General features: G+C 39.5%; 1 protein-coding gene across 1 annotated transcript in view; it reads left to right on the top strand.

Annotated features, from left to right (window-relative positions):
* PEX7 (peroxisomal biogenesis factor 7) overlaps positions 1-11,736 on the top strand; it is a 167,635-nt gene extending 155,899 nt beyond the window's left edge. The window contains exon 10 of the mRNA XM_072141445.1: positions 10,401-11,736. Coding sequence (XP_071997546.1) covers positions 10,401-10,469 — 69 coding nt within the window. The 3' untranslated portion in view covers positions 10,470-11,736. The remainder of the gene's footprint in view (positions 1-10,400) is intronic.
* The last annotated feature ends 3,137 nt before the right edge of the window (positions 11,737-14,873 follow it).

The raw sequence follows: 14,873 nt of genomic DNA, 5'->3' as shown, positions 1-14,873 counted from the left end.
AAGAGCGGTGTATGTGAATGGATGGATGTAGCAGAGCTATATGTTTAAGTTAATGGATTGATGTAACAGAGTCTCCAGGCTCCGTCTGCAGCACAAAAGCTACACCCCTAATGCCCACTGCGTCTTACTGACTACCTGCGAGATATCATTGCTTCAGATCCCACATCTGCACAGGAGACCTAACCCTCCAATGGCATTAGCCACCAGAATGTTAGATCTTTTGAGCAGTTGAGATAAGACTGAGGTCCGCTAATGAAGGCAGGCCAGGATAGACATTACTTAAGAGCAGTCAGGGGCACAGCATTTATGCTGGAGACAGAGCTCAAAGGGGCTCCGTAATTCCCTCCAAAGCACTTTAGATAAATTAACATAGTTTTATCTTTTCAGCTACATATCTAATGTAATTTGGAAGATGGAGACAAATGCAGGCTCTGCAGTATGTGATCTCTGTTTGGGCTGGTTATTTTATGTGGTAGATCCTATCATATCCTTTAAAAGACAATGATCATTCTAAAGGCATGGCCAAGCATGTTACAAAAATTTGAAATACCTTTGTCAGTTGTGTAAGAGGTGATTACAATACTTGTAAATCTGCTTTTATATTTATTTTTCAAGAATAAAAAAATCTGTATTCTGCAGTTAAAGCTTGAAAGTATTTTTAAAGTACTACTTAATCTACTACAATTATTTTTGTCTTTATCCATTACAAGATTTTTGAGGCAAATCGGAAAATTTGCCCATATGGTAGTCTCATGAAACCACCAGGAGGCAGAAATGCCATGATTTGCCTGCAGTTCAGTTGATGTCATAAAGCCAACCATTAATCTATGCATGGACAAATTTAGCTAAAGGCAAATGCTTGCATTATGTTAGTGAAACATCTTTACAGGAAAACTATGAATGGATTACAAAATATGCTTCTAAACTTAGCTGTTTTAGAAATTAAAATAGAATTTGCTGTTAAGGAGACACAACCCTCTTTTTTTAAGACACAACCTTTTTAGAATCCACTTGTTTCACAGTCTTATGCTCCTATATTGCTTTAGATGTATTACAAGCCGTGCAGTATGTCTGTTAAATCCATATTTGGATTTATCCCATATGTCCTAGTGATGGAAAGCAGCATTTAATGAGAGGCTGAGTTTTATTCTCATTTTCTATATCCTACAAATCTTGTCCTTGGAGAGGCACAATCCCAAAGTGGCCACTTTATTAGGTAAACCCTTATGCCTGCTTGTTAGTGCCTATATCTAATTAGGCAGGTAGCATTATAATAAGCAAACACATGCAGACAAGATCCAGAGATTTTTATTTTAGATTGATAACCTTTTCATTGTGGATGTGGATTGAATGACAATAGCATAAGGCATAGGCTAGATAGGACGTATGATGACTCAACTTCCTAAATTTATCACAGGCCTGAAGAAGTACAACATGCATCAGAAACATTGCATCATACCATACAAACCAAATTGACAAAAATTAAAACCTTAGTTGGGATTTGCATCAAGTCCCAAGTGCAGCTTCTTCAATTGCAGTGCAATTGATTGATTTGATATCCAGTCACAGATGCCATTCACAACAATAAATGCAAATCTATTGATTCCTATGGACTGCAGCCAATGCTAGTTAAAATCAGGCTGTTGTTCTGCTAGCCTTGTGATCAGTAACTCTGATAACCATTTCATTGTTGAGGTATTTGTTCTGTGTAGCTGACATAGATCACTCAGGAAAAGTCATTATTATTCTAGTGGTTGGTTTAAGTAGTCTTCTCCCTTATTCTAGTCAGTCATTATGATAATTGCATTAAACAAGGCAACAATAAACCAATTCAAAGTTGTGTATCAGAATAAACATAAAATCAACAAATATACAGAATACACAGAAAACATACATATATCTTCATTAAATTGTATTCTGAATTACAAAATAGTGGATAGCTCATAAAATATAACCTTGAATATATGTAAATAAAATGAGGGGAAGCCTCAAAAAATTTAACATGTTGGGGGTTATTCAGTGTGTCCCCAGGGTAGATTGACCTGCGCCTCACTTTATCTGAGGGATACACTTTTCCCTCTGAGACACACTGAATAACCACCATCATCCTATAATCTGTGACTAGATTACTAGGGACACTGTGCCCAGATAGGGATAGGTTCCGGTCAGGGCGATGTTCATTTAGGAACATTGCTGCGAGTTGAGGTGTAGGGATTTGTATAGGGTGATCCTTACTATGAGGATTTATAGGAGTTTATGCATCACTTTATGATTTATTTCATTCAACAAATTATCTACATCCCCGTCCATCCCTGTTCCTCCTCTGTCGCTTTGTTGTGTCTCTTTGCTCCTCTTACCACCCTTTGCTGCTCCCTTCTGATACATCGCTAACACTACTAACCAAATGTACTTATCCATGGAGCGCATATTTCTCGTGGATTCTGGCCTTAGTTGTCCTCTCAACTGAAGCAATGGTTGTAACAAGATTCATCTAGGTACAAACCTTTTAGTGTCCTGTTTATTGCGTTTAGATAATAGAGATTATGATATGCGATATCTGTGGTCTCAGAATTTTTTTTTGTACTTTTGGGATTATAGGGTGTATTAAATAGTGAATAATACCCACAGTCTCCATTAGGAGTAGTTTGGAGTATTTTGTTAGTACTGCTGCAAATTAGTCAGTGGATTTCCATTATTACCATAACTCTGGTCGGTAATATTTAACATTTTCAAGGCTTCCCCTCATTTTATTTACATATATTAAAGGTTATGTTTTCTGAGCTATCCACTATAATACTGTATATACTCGAGTATAAGCCGACCCGAGTATAAGCCGAGGCCCCTAATTTTACCACAAAAAACTGTGAAAACCTTTTGACTCGAGTATAAGCCGAGGGTGGGAAATGCATTGGTCACAGCCTCTCCAGTATGTAGCCAGCCCCTGCCCCAGTGTATATAGCCTGCCAGCCCCTGCCCCAGTGTATATAGCCTGCCAGCCCCTGCCCCAGTGTATATAGCCCCCCCCCTTCCCCGTTGTGCAGCACAACAATACCGGATGGATCGCACAGAAGATCTACGGGTGCCGCCAGAAAGGCGAGTTTTGATTTATTTATTTTTTTGACTCGAGTATAAGCCGAGTTTGGGTTTTTCAGCACATTTTTTGTGCTGAAAAACTAGGCTTATACTCGAGTATATAAGGTAATTCCTTAATAAAAGTTCCTTTATTTATACAGCGCACACAGATTACAGATAGCTTGCCAAAACGGTCCCTGTCCCCAATGACGCTCACAATCTAATCAACCTACCAGTATGTTTTGGAGTGTGGGAGGAAACCAGAGGACCCAGAGGAAACCCACCCAAACACAGAGATGTTGTACTTCTAATTTCTTTCTCTTTGGTATAATACTCGCTATAATACTCAGTGTCATTGTATTTTTATTATTGAACTGTATTTAGATGTTTTCAAACAGTGAATGTATTTCATAATCAGACACTAAACATGCTATTTTAGAACATTTTTTGTGAGGGTATTTGATTAAAAATGGTATATCACGGGCAGTTTTTTGCAGGTTTTTTTTATGTCGTTCACCGAGCAGGTTCAATATTGTTTTTGATTTATTGTACAGATTGATATGGACCCAGTGATACTAAATATGTACTTTTTGTGTGTTTTTTGTGATTTATATACTTCATTTGGTTTTTTATGAGTAATTGGGCTGATTAGGGGACTTTTATTTTATTTAATAATTATAAAATGATTTTCACTTCTTTTTTACATATTTTACTTCTTGGTTCGAACAAGCATTCATCCGATCTTGTTGAAGCCTTTACACTGCAGTACACTTGTATTGCAGTGTACAGTGTAAGTAACTGAGGGTGCTCCCTCAGAGAGGAGCTGGCAGCCTCGGGACACTCGCCGGACCCCGATGCTGCGGCAGGAGGGATAGGATCCCTCGGTAAGCACACCGGGGGGGGGGGGTCCGATCCATGGTGGGGACACTTAATACAGATAACTTTTTATGGGCATTTAAGGTTTTTTGATCATGAGACAGGGGGAATGTAACACCCAACATGGTTTTGCACTTCTGCTAATTTCAGTTCTTTCTTCGCTGTCAGTTAGCAAAGGAGAGAATAGCTCCTTTTAAAGGGGTATTCTGGGAATTCCGTCTGATACAAAAACCCATAATGCTACAAATTTAATTAAACTAACAAAACATTAATTAATCATAAAATGGAGCTTTTTTGCTTTTATGATTCACAAAATTTTATGGGTTTTTAATGTAGGCTGACCTATCTCCAAGATGGACACCATCTATAACTACAACGCTCATGATTCCTTAATTCTCTGTAACAGCTCCTCCCTCTCATGCTCTGCTTCAAGTGATGAGCTAACAGACTGTCCTGCTATTTTACAATGGTAATGATTTGTGTGTAACTGCCATTACTGGACTTACCCCACTGTGATGGGTCTCACCACAACACTGGCCATACTGGATGCACCGCAACCGACTACAACCAAACATGGTGATGATCACATGACCTGCCCAGGCAGGTGTAGGACATGTGATGTGGACATGTGACCAATGGCCATCATCTCTCCTGCGTCTCCCCCACAATGACAAAATCAATGGACAGATTAAATGGCTGGTTTGCACCATGTTGCGATTCTTAATTTTAATCTTAAATTCTGCGCTCAGTCTGAATCAGTCAGATTTACCGACGACCCGCCCACCCCGATTTCTGTCGCATGAAAGCCAGCGCAATTGCGCCACAATCCGGTCGAATGTGGCACAATACCTGTCTCAGCTGCGCAAATCCCGAAAAATTTTCTAAAATCCGACGAAAGTGTGATCCTCGGGACCATTAGTAAATAAGCCCCATTATCTTATGTGTTAATGACCTATTTGACTTATGAATTATGCTTTTTCCTGGAACACCCCTTTAAAAATAACTTTCCCTACTTTTAAACCACCTTTTACAATGACAAGCAGTAAAGTTAATGAAACCTCTACATTAAAGTGTATTTTAATACACTTGTAGAAAAGAATTAGCAAATAACATTAGAATATTTCTGTCCAATTTAACACTACATATACTTTGTACAGCCCACACAATATAAAAATACAGATATTTCTTCTTAATACATGTGTAAGATACCTGACTAATAGGCCAGTTCTTTTGGTATTTCTAAGTAGGGGCTTGGGATTTATCAAATGTTATGGTTGATTTTCTTCATGTTTCATTCATAGGCTTAAAGTCTCTATTTTTTGTCAACTATCTATCTGACGTGTGTACTATTGTATGCATCACCACACGTGCAACACTGATTTAGTCCCTCATAAGCATTCAGTAAGAAAACATTCTCTAAATTATACATTTTCAGACACCAATGCCTAGTTAATGTCAAGTTCACTGGCCATTCATTTCTGAAAAGAAATATGTAGTGTTTATGTTGTAAAAAGCATCATTTGTGATAACAGAATATGTGTTCTATTAAAACAATGTCTACATATAGTAATAGGAATACTAGAAAATATAACGGCATCATAAAATGGCAAACCATATAGTGTATTATTCCAAAGAATTCTCTGACCTACTACAAATGTGGATGAGATCTATGTTCTTATTTTATGATTCTTTCAAGTCATCAATATTCTGCTATTTTCTGGCACTTTTGTCATGTCTGCATGTAGTGATACAGTGGAAAAGGAAATGTTCTTTAGTTTTGTTTGTTATTCAGTTTATTATATAGAAGGTTAAATTGCTATTGCAAACATTTATTTGATACTGGTTGCAAGTGAGTTACGACGAGTGAATAACAAAGTTATTATAAATAGAATGAGTGAGACTTGAGGAAAATATCAGATGCTGGTAGATAAATTGTTACTCGTACATTATGTGTCTGTGTTTACATATATTTTTCTTGCCTAATTTAACACTCATTTGTGGCAGCGTTTTCATGGTGAGGCATCATGTATTGTAAAACAGCTACCGCACAAGCTTTTTGTTAACAGCTTGGGGACCTCTAAATGTGTATTGACTTAACAGAAGTGGAACGTTCAGCCATATGTTTTATTAATTTGGGTTTTTCTCTGAACCCTTTTTTTAAACTGCTCTAATAAGTGAGGGATGCCGATATAAAAGTGCTATAAATTCCCATATACCGTATATACTCGTGTATAAGCCGAGTTTTTCAGCACAAAAAATGTGCTGAAAAACCTTGCCTCGGCTTATAAACGAGTCAATGATAAAAAAAAAAAAAATAATTTAATACTCACCCTCCGGTGTCCCCGATGTTCCTCGCGCCTCCCGATCCCTGTCGAGGCTCCCGGCGGCTCCCCGTGTCTTCTCTTCTGTCTTCACACTGTGATGCGACGCTGTCGCCGCGGATGACGTCATCAGCGGCGACAGTGCTGCATCACAGTGTGCAACGGCCGGCGTGATCTCCCGGCCAGAGAAGAGTGAAGAGTGAAGAAGCCGCCGGGAGGCGCGATTGGGATCGGAAGCCGCCGGGAGCCGCGACGAACATCGGGACAACGGAGGGTGAGTATTAAGTTTATTTCTTTATCTGTATACTAATAGGGGCTGCTGTATACTACTGAGGGCAGACTGTATACTACTGAGGGCAGACTGTATACTACTGGGGGCAAGCTGTATACTACTGGGGGCAAGCTGTATACTACTGGGGGCAGGCTGTATACTACTGGGGGCAGGCTGTATACTACTGGGGGCAGGCTGTATACTACTGGGGGCAGGCTGTATACTACTGGGGGCAAGCTGTATACTTAGGGGGCAAGCGGTATACTACTGGGGGCAAGCTGTATACTACTGGGGGCAGGCTGTATACTACTGGGGGCAGGCTGTATACTACTGGGGGCAAGCTGTATACTACTGGGGGCAAGCTGTATACTACTGGGGGCAAGCTGTATACTACTGGGGACAGGCTGTATACTACTGGGGACAGGCTGTATACTACTGGGGGCAAGCGGTATACTACTGGGGGCAAGCGGTATACTACTGGGGGCAAGCTGTATACTACTTGGGGCAAGCTGTATACTACTGGGGGCAAGCTGTATACTACTGGGAGCTGGCTGTATACTACATGGGGGCTGGTTGGCTGTATACTACATGGGGGCTGGCTGTATACTACACCCTCGGCTTATACTCAAGTCAATATGTTTTCCCAGTTTTCGGTGGTAAAATTAGGGGTCTCTGCTTATACTCGGGTCGGCTTATACTCGAGTATATACGGTACTTAAAATGGATATGAATAAAACCAAAAGAAAGCAGTCTCTCAGGTCAATAGACTGGAATATCCTGAGGAGGGGGAGGGGTTGGTGGTCAACCATGTAAAATGATGCAGAAAAAATTAAAAACATTAACAGAGAAAAGTTACCTTTAGGTGTAGCTGTGTTTTCTTTATATGTGTACATATTATATACATATAGAAACCAATCCATGAGAAAAGCGTCTTCTGTTTTATTTCCTTTTAGACATGTTCTTTTGAAATTTCTTAATAATTTATTTTGTATTCTGGTCAGAATAGAGCTTTTGTATTAACACTGTTTGAAAACCAAAGCCGTGACATGAACAGCATGAGCATCATCAAGTCAATACTGTGTATTGTGAGCTAAATGGTATTTCTATCATGGCTGAGAAGAAGTCAATTATCAATTTAACTTTATCCCCTGTGACTCAATTTCATATTCTATCAGTCTGGTAATCTTACTAGATCAGTGAATGGATTTAATAATCAATACCTGCATACAAACTGCTTGTGTAGTTGTGCTTCATTTACAGAGGATATCTTACAGTCATCTATTTTATACACTGACTGTTATTCATGATGTGTGCATTGGCTTGGGTCATAACTTACAGTGATCCATTTTTTTTTACAAAACACTACAGTGAAGATTGAGAATATATATATATATATATATATATATATATATATATATATATATATATATATATATATATAGTTTTTTCAATTTAGATCACATTTATAGCCTGATGAATACTCAACAGGACCTTCATCAGAAATACTACTGCTTTCCCTGCAACCGTGCTTGATTGTGTATTATCCATAGGCTTCTTTTTTCGTTAATGTACTCTCGTTCTTGCAACCCAAGAATAGATCTTGAATTTTAGATGTCTCCCTGTTTTTTCTTTCTTTACGCTTTGCTATCAACCCTATAATGTCTTAGCACAGCATCAGGGCCGGCTCCAGGTTTCAGTGGGCCCTTGGGCAACAGAGCCTCAGTGGGCCCCTTTGCAGTCAACTCGCGTAACGGCATGGATTAATTATATACAGCCCAGCCCCCTCCTCGCCCCCAATACATTATATGCAGCCCCCTCCTCGCCCCCGATACATTATATGCAGCCCCCTCCTGACCCCCAATACATCATATGCAGCCCCGAATTCATTATATGCAGCCCCCTCCTGACCCCCAATTCATTATATGCAGCCCCCTCCTGACCCCCAATACATTATATGCAGCCCCATCCTGACCCCCAATATATTATATGCAGCCCCCCTCATCAGATTTCACATTATAATCAAGCCCCCTTCCCCACATGGATTACATACAGCCCCCTCCTCATGTCCATTCGTTACTAACAGCCCCTATACTAGTAAATATGACCATTCAAAATAAAAGAATAATACTTTCCCCAGCCTTCTGCTCAGGTCCGGAGCTTCCCCCTCTCCGTCTTCCTTCTCCTTCCGGCAGCCCCACAGCGCTTCAGCCCGCGGTCACAGGTTGCGCTAGCATCGCGTTCCTAACGCACAGGGGGCGGCCCTCGGCCCGACCGCATATCTGTGACCTGTGACCGCGGCCATGCAGAGACGCAGCGTCCTGCAGCATACAGAGCGCTGCTTTACAGCGCCAGCACCCGGCACGGCCAGGCTGCTTGGGACGGGGGTTTGGTCACGAGTGGGCCCTCCCAGCAGCTGGGGGCCCCGGCACTTGCCCGGGTTTGCCGGGTGCTGGCGCCGGCCCTGCACAGCATTATATAGATGGCTTGAACCACTCACTTATTTGCCTTCTGGGAGGACAGTAATCTAGTAATCATTATTGACAATGATGGTAGTTTCTGCCTCTGCCCCACCACTCTTCTTTGAAATGCTTGTGTCATACAGTACGTGCAGTTTCACAATGAAGTGTTTTATAGTATCTCTATGACTGTTTCACTAGTGTCCTGTTTACATTTTTGCTGTTAGCATCCCGTTTACATTTACCATGTAAACCTAGTATCAAAGAAAACATCAGCTCATCACCACAATACAATGACTACTAACAGAGCTCCTTACGCCGAAGTATTAAAAAAAAAAGTTACATGTTAACAGAGATTTTTTTTCTCCAGAAAGATTTGGATTTTGTAAGCATTTAAACATGGGGGGGCGGGGGCAGGTTTACCACATTTGACATTTTTGTTGCAGCTCTGTAAATGGATAAATGAAAAGTTAAGGGATTTTGCAAAATGGAGTAGAAAAGGAAAATGTAGAAAGGTCTGCGTCCTTAAAAGTTAAACAAGAATTTTTTATGACGTTTTAAAATTTTGTCCATGTTATCATTCATATTTTATGAAAACTACTAGAAACTAAACATAATCGGTTGACACTTACTGATTTGGTAGGCTTTTTATTTTTAGTAGTCGACTCATTTACATTAGCCTTGGTTTTGGGAACAAACTGCTCCTCCCCCAATGTATTAGAATTACAAATCATAAGGTTGCCTAAGAATATAACACCTCTATAGAAAACATCATCATTACATCCAGATCATGTCACAGCGTATTTACACCTCCTGTTTGCACAGAGCTTGCCTAGAATACTCACCATAGACCAGTATATGCCTATGGGCATGAGGCTTCTGTAGAGTGTATCACCCCTGCTTATTATAACTTAAAATGAGCAGCTAATGTTAAGAATCTATTCTAGAAAAATTAGACACTAAAATGTTTTTTGAGAATAAAAAAGACTTGCTTGAACCACAGCTTATGCATAAACGATACTCATCACTGAATCTTAGCAATAGTTAGGGTTTTCATTCTTCAGTTTGTTTGACCCCTTCACAGGAAATGTCTTTCCAAAAGGCACTGTCAAGTCAGGATTTATTTTTACTTTAATTGTGCATCGCATGAAAACTCAGCTCAACCCACAACATATATTCATTCCTGTTGGGTAATAGGGGTAATAGGTAATAAATAATGGGAATTGTACCGAACAAGCCAGCTCTAAGTGAGCTGGTCAGAACCGTAGACCACTGGGTCTGTGACCTGGGTTTACACTCCAACGTCCTCTATTGTGTGTGGTGAGGGTTTCTATAAAGTGAGGAGACTTTTTTCTCCTGCATCCTACCTTGTAGTTATGATGGTCTTTTCTTTTTATCTTCCAGGTAGCAGACAGTGCGTGGGATGAAACTGTTAAAGTATATGCGCCATCATCTCTATCAGTACCTCAATGATAATCATTTATCTACAAAGGAGAAGGAAATTTTCTCAGTGACTACTAATTATCATTCAGATGTGACCTTATTTCTGCCATTATTCGATTTTCTACTTGTGATTAGCTAAACTCTGATTATTGATCTAGAAAAATTGTTTACCACTTCAAAGAAAGACGTAACTGTAAAGGTGAATAAATTCTATGAAAATATTAAATTAAAATGTCTGTTAATATTTTTGAAGTCCAATGACTTTGACAGCTTTCATTGTATTCTTTCTGAAGAACAGCATGTATTTGAAATAGCAGATTTGGCATTTCAGGAGACCAAAGAAAAGTTATGCTTAGACTCCCCTATTGCACAACTCCACTCACAATGACACAGCAGGGAGTATGTCCATCGCTGCTCTGCTAGATTAAAACTGCATTGGTGTACAGAGTATGCGGATTATAACCTTATTTTTTCTGTTCAGTGAAGACGCTACATCCCATCAATTTGTGGGGTCCCTCTCATTCCTGGGGCACCATGCCATTGCTGGGCTTGCTTTAAGGGTAAAACCAGCAATCTAACCATTTAGGATTATAAATTATAAATACAATTCTCATCAAATCAGAGCAGCTTGGATAAAATGCCATGTTCCAGCATAACTTATCATCTATCCAACCCTTTATTCATGAGAAGTTGGATCTTGCGCTAACTTTGTGCTTTACTTCCTCTCTGGTCATAGGGTAGCTTTTTCCTGCAATATTTTTTATCTACTGTTCAGTCTGTAATTGGAGACCCAGCTATTACCCAAGTGTAAACTAAGCCCCAATGCTTTGTCAGTACCAAGGTGAAGCAAAAAGTTATTTCTTTTTGAATGTTGATTCAGATTGATTTTTTGTTTTTTAATTGTCCCTTTAAAAATGTTTACTTCACCAACAATGGCAAAATCCACATTTCAAGGTTTAACATTCTTTTTATGTATGTGTGAAAGAATATAATGTATTTTGTGAATTCCGTTTAAGCAGCCTTCACTTTTGACAAATATTTAGTAAAACTCTGATATCTTCTGTAACATGTAATCTTCATCTCAGATTTTATTGTAATGGAGTGTTTCTGACTGCACTTATTATTGTAAGTTCACAGAAACGGAACGCACTGTGTCTCTGCAAATGTTTTGTGGGCGGGAGTGTAATGTGATGATGGACAGATAATGTCATTCATTCTAATAAGCTGATTCTTCCTGACCTTTTATTCAGTACTGATATACCAGAGAATAAAAAGAGGATGTCACTAATGACACACACTTCTGTAGCATCGTTATTTGTATTGTTCCTATTAATGAATTGCATGTGAACTACCACAAAGATGCAGATCTTATAGGGACTCTGTTAGGGAATTAAAAATTCTGTGTAGTAGTCATTTAATGTTAAAACTCACTTGTTTACCTATAGAAAGAAAAAAAAATCAAGAGTCATATGCAAATGAGTTTAAAAGAGGTGAGGAAAGCCTGTAATGAGTCATACTGAGAGACTGAAGGGGAGCATGACTTCAGATTCCCATATCTTGGGCTGTATAGTACCTACAAACATGGGATCATACTGAAGATAACAATCTTATCTTTCTAATTGCACATGCTTGTGGTTCTGTGACCTATAGAGCTGGAAATACACTCTTGGGAATGTGTATGCTGAAAAATATCAAATTCCTGTCTTTTTCTTGAACTGCCTCTATCTTCAGTTCTGTGACTTACAGAACCGCATGTAATTTAACAGATTTATTTTTTTTAAAATATGATTGTAGGTGATATAAAAAGTTATGAGCATGTGAAGTGAAATGTAGGTGCCACCTAGCATCAAGTGCATGTAGTTGGCCACACTACATAAGCTTTCATACTTATACAAAGTTTAAGCAACAGCCCCCCTCGTGTATGATGGAGGCTGTGTAGGTGTAAAACACTGATGAACAGCCATTTACACACTTATCATGCATATAAGGGGGGGTTTTTAGATTGTGATACACTGACAGAGGCTCAAGAAAGGAGAAAGATCTTTATACTACAAAAAGGCCAGATAGTAAGGCACCCGCAGGAACAGATTATTGGTCCTTAAATATTACGCGCTGACTGCAGTACTCTAAATCACTTGAAACTGCAGCTACATATTTGACTAGGATCTATCAAATCTAGGTACATATCTCTTACATTTTTCTATCAGTTATTCTGCATATAATGTAGAAGTTTTCTAATGCAGATTTGGCATTGATTCTTTAGAGGAAATTGAAATGTACAGACATTCACTTAATCTCTTTAGTTACATGAGTTATCACTGGCATTTGAGAAGACACTTGATGTAGAGCAGTGATGGTGAACCTGTGGCACGGCTGCCAGAGGTGGTCCTCAGAGCGCTTTCTGTGGGCACCCAGGCTGTCACCCCAGGATGAAGTTCACCAGACAGGACTTGAATCTTCCCACAGTCATAGACAATTGAGATGCAGCTCTCGACACTCTTTTAAGGTGACGCATCCTTGAATGATCAGAACTGCAAGAGGAGTAAGAAGGTGTGAACAGGGCCAGAATATTTTTGGAGGTCCTACTGCTGGCCCCACGATTCTTCCTGTACAGAGAGACCCTGGAGAGAAGCAACATTGATGTCATCAGGGGCAGATACAACTGAATGTTGTGGAACAACAGAGAGCAATAGTTACTGTTACTGTTTAAATTGTCGTGTTGACACTTGATGGTAAATAAGTAGGTTTTGGTTGAATTTTGGTAAACCCGGTCTCTAAACGGTTTGCCATCACTGATATAGAGTTTCTAAATAAAAATGTATTCACATGTTAATTTATCTACAGTACATTCTTTGATGTCATGTTGTTTTTAGTGACCTTGGAGCTGCAAATTTGGATTACAATAAAATATATAGTCTATCTAAAGAATGAGGGAGATGTAACAATGTGGCGCAGGCTCGGCCAGTGCAAGGACGAACAACACTGTGCCACATTTATTACTGTGATGTTAAATTCTGGTGCAGTTTAAAACTGTTGTGTTCTACTCTCCGCCTTCATAGACTTGTTCTAAAATGTAGCGCAAAGTTGAAAAATATAATTTGTGTACAGGCTATTTTCCGTCTGGCCACGCCCCCTATTCGCAGGCCATGTCCCCTCAGTCGGACAAGTTGGAAAAGTGTTGAAAACAGGTCTACAAGTCTTGATAAATGTGGTCTATCTGTCCACCATCACATTTTCTGGAGCAAATTACACCAGAAGTCTGGAAATTTTGGCTTAAAGGGGTTGACCGACTGTTTTTAAAATTCTTCAGGTGGGCTGGGGAGTGATTTTTTTTTAACAAACAAAGCTGTGTTCACCTTCTCCATCGTTTCCAGTGTTGCGCACCGCCATCTCACCGGGCCGTGTCCCTGTTTACAACGCCACGCCCACCCGTCCCTATTCCCAGCGCTGTATCAAGCACTGAGATATGGGGATGGCTGTGCGTGGCTGGCCACCTCGGCCGGCAGGAAGCTGAACTCATCGCAGCTTCCGAATGGCAAGATGGTCACGTGAGACACCCGGAGCGACGAAGGAGTACAGCTCTGTTTTTCTTCCCAGCCAGCCTGAAAAATGTTAAAAACAATTGGACAACCCCTTTAATATATCTCCCCCAATGTATTGTAGAGTGTAATATACTGTATTTGGCCTGTGTGACTGCTCTCGGTTATTACGATTATTGCACAGAGGGCAGAATATTACCAGAAAAGATCACACAGTGTACTTGTCTTATACATTCTTTGAAGTATTCATTATGTGGGTTACATTAGTGATGTTTTTTTTGCGTTAGACTTCAATATTGGCTTCATCTTGTGTAATAAGAAGAAACATATGCTGTAAATATAAGAACCATAAGCAGACATTAGTTTTTAGTTTGTGAGTAAATCTTACTCCCTAAGACATAATATGACTTGTGCGCTCTGAGGATCTTCCTATGTTCTTCCCAAAACTGCTTTCTTGTATGCAGAGGCTGTGAGTGCAATGGAATATATCTCTTTATGATTTATTATGCCTTCTCTCATAACACTACACCATTTCTAATGTTCCCATTGTCATTTCTACTGACTCTGCACCATTTTATTTCTATGTCTGCTGATGATGCAACTAAAACTAATAGTAACTCTACTGCCTCTATTATCACTTCAGTCAGTTCAGTTTTAACAGAATGAGAAAATCAATTGATAGATTACATATCCAGCCATGTTTAATATTGACATCATTTAACCCTTTTTATCAAGGGATGTTAATGGGTTTTTTTTTTTAATTTCGGGGGGGGGGGGGGGGGTTGGGGTTGCCACGGTTAAGGCATAATTAAACTTTCACCAAAAATGCATAATCAATAATACAAACTAAAACTTTTTATTATATTGCACTGTATATTGAAATATGTTTTTGTGT

Source organism: Engystomops pustulosus, chromosome 3 (assembly GCF_040894005.1).
Source record: "Engystomops pustulosus chromosome 3, aEngPut4.maternal, whole genome shotgun sequence".
Classification (NCBI taxonomy): Eukaryota; Metazoa; Chordata; class Amphibia; order Anura; family Leptodactylidae; genus Engystomops; species Engystomops pustulosus.
The sequence above is the reverse complement of the archived record's forward strand: the minus strand, read 5'-3'. Positions and strand labels throughout refer to the sequence as shown.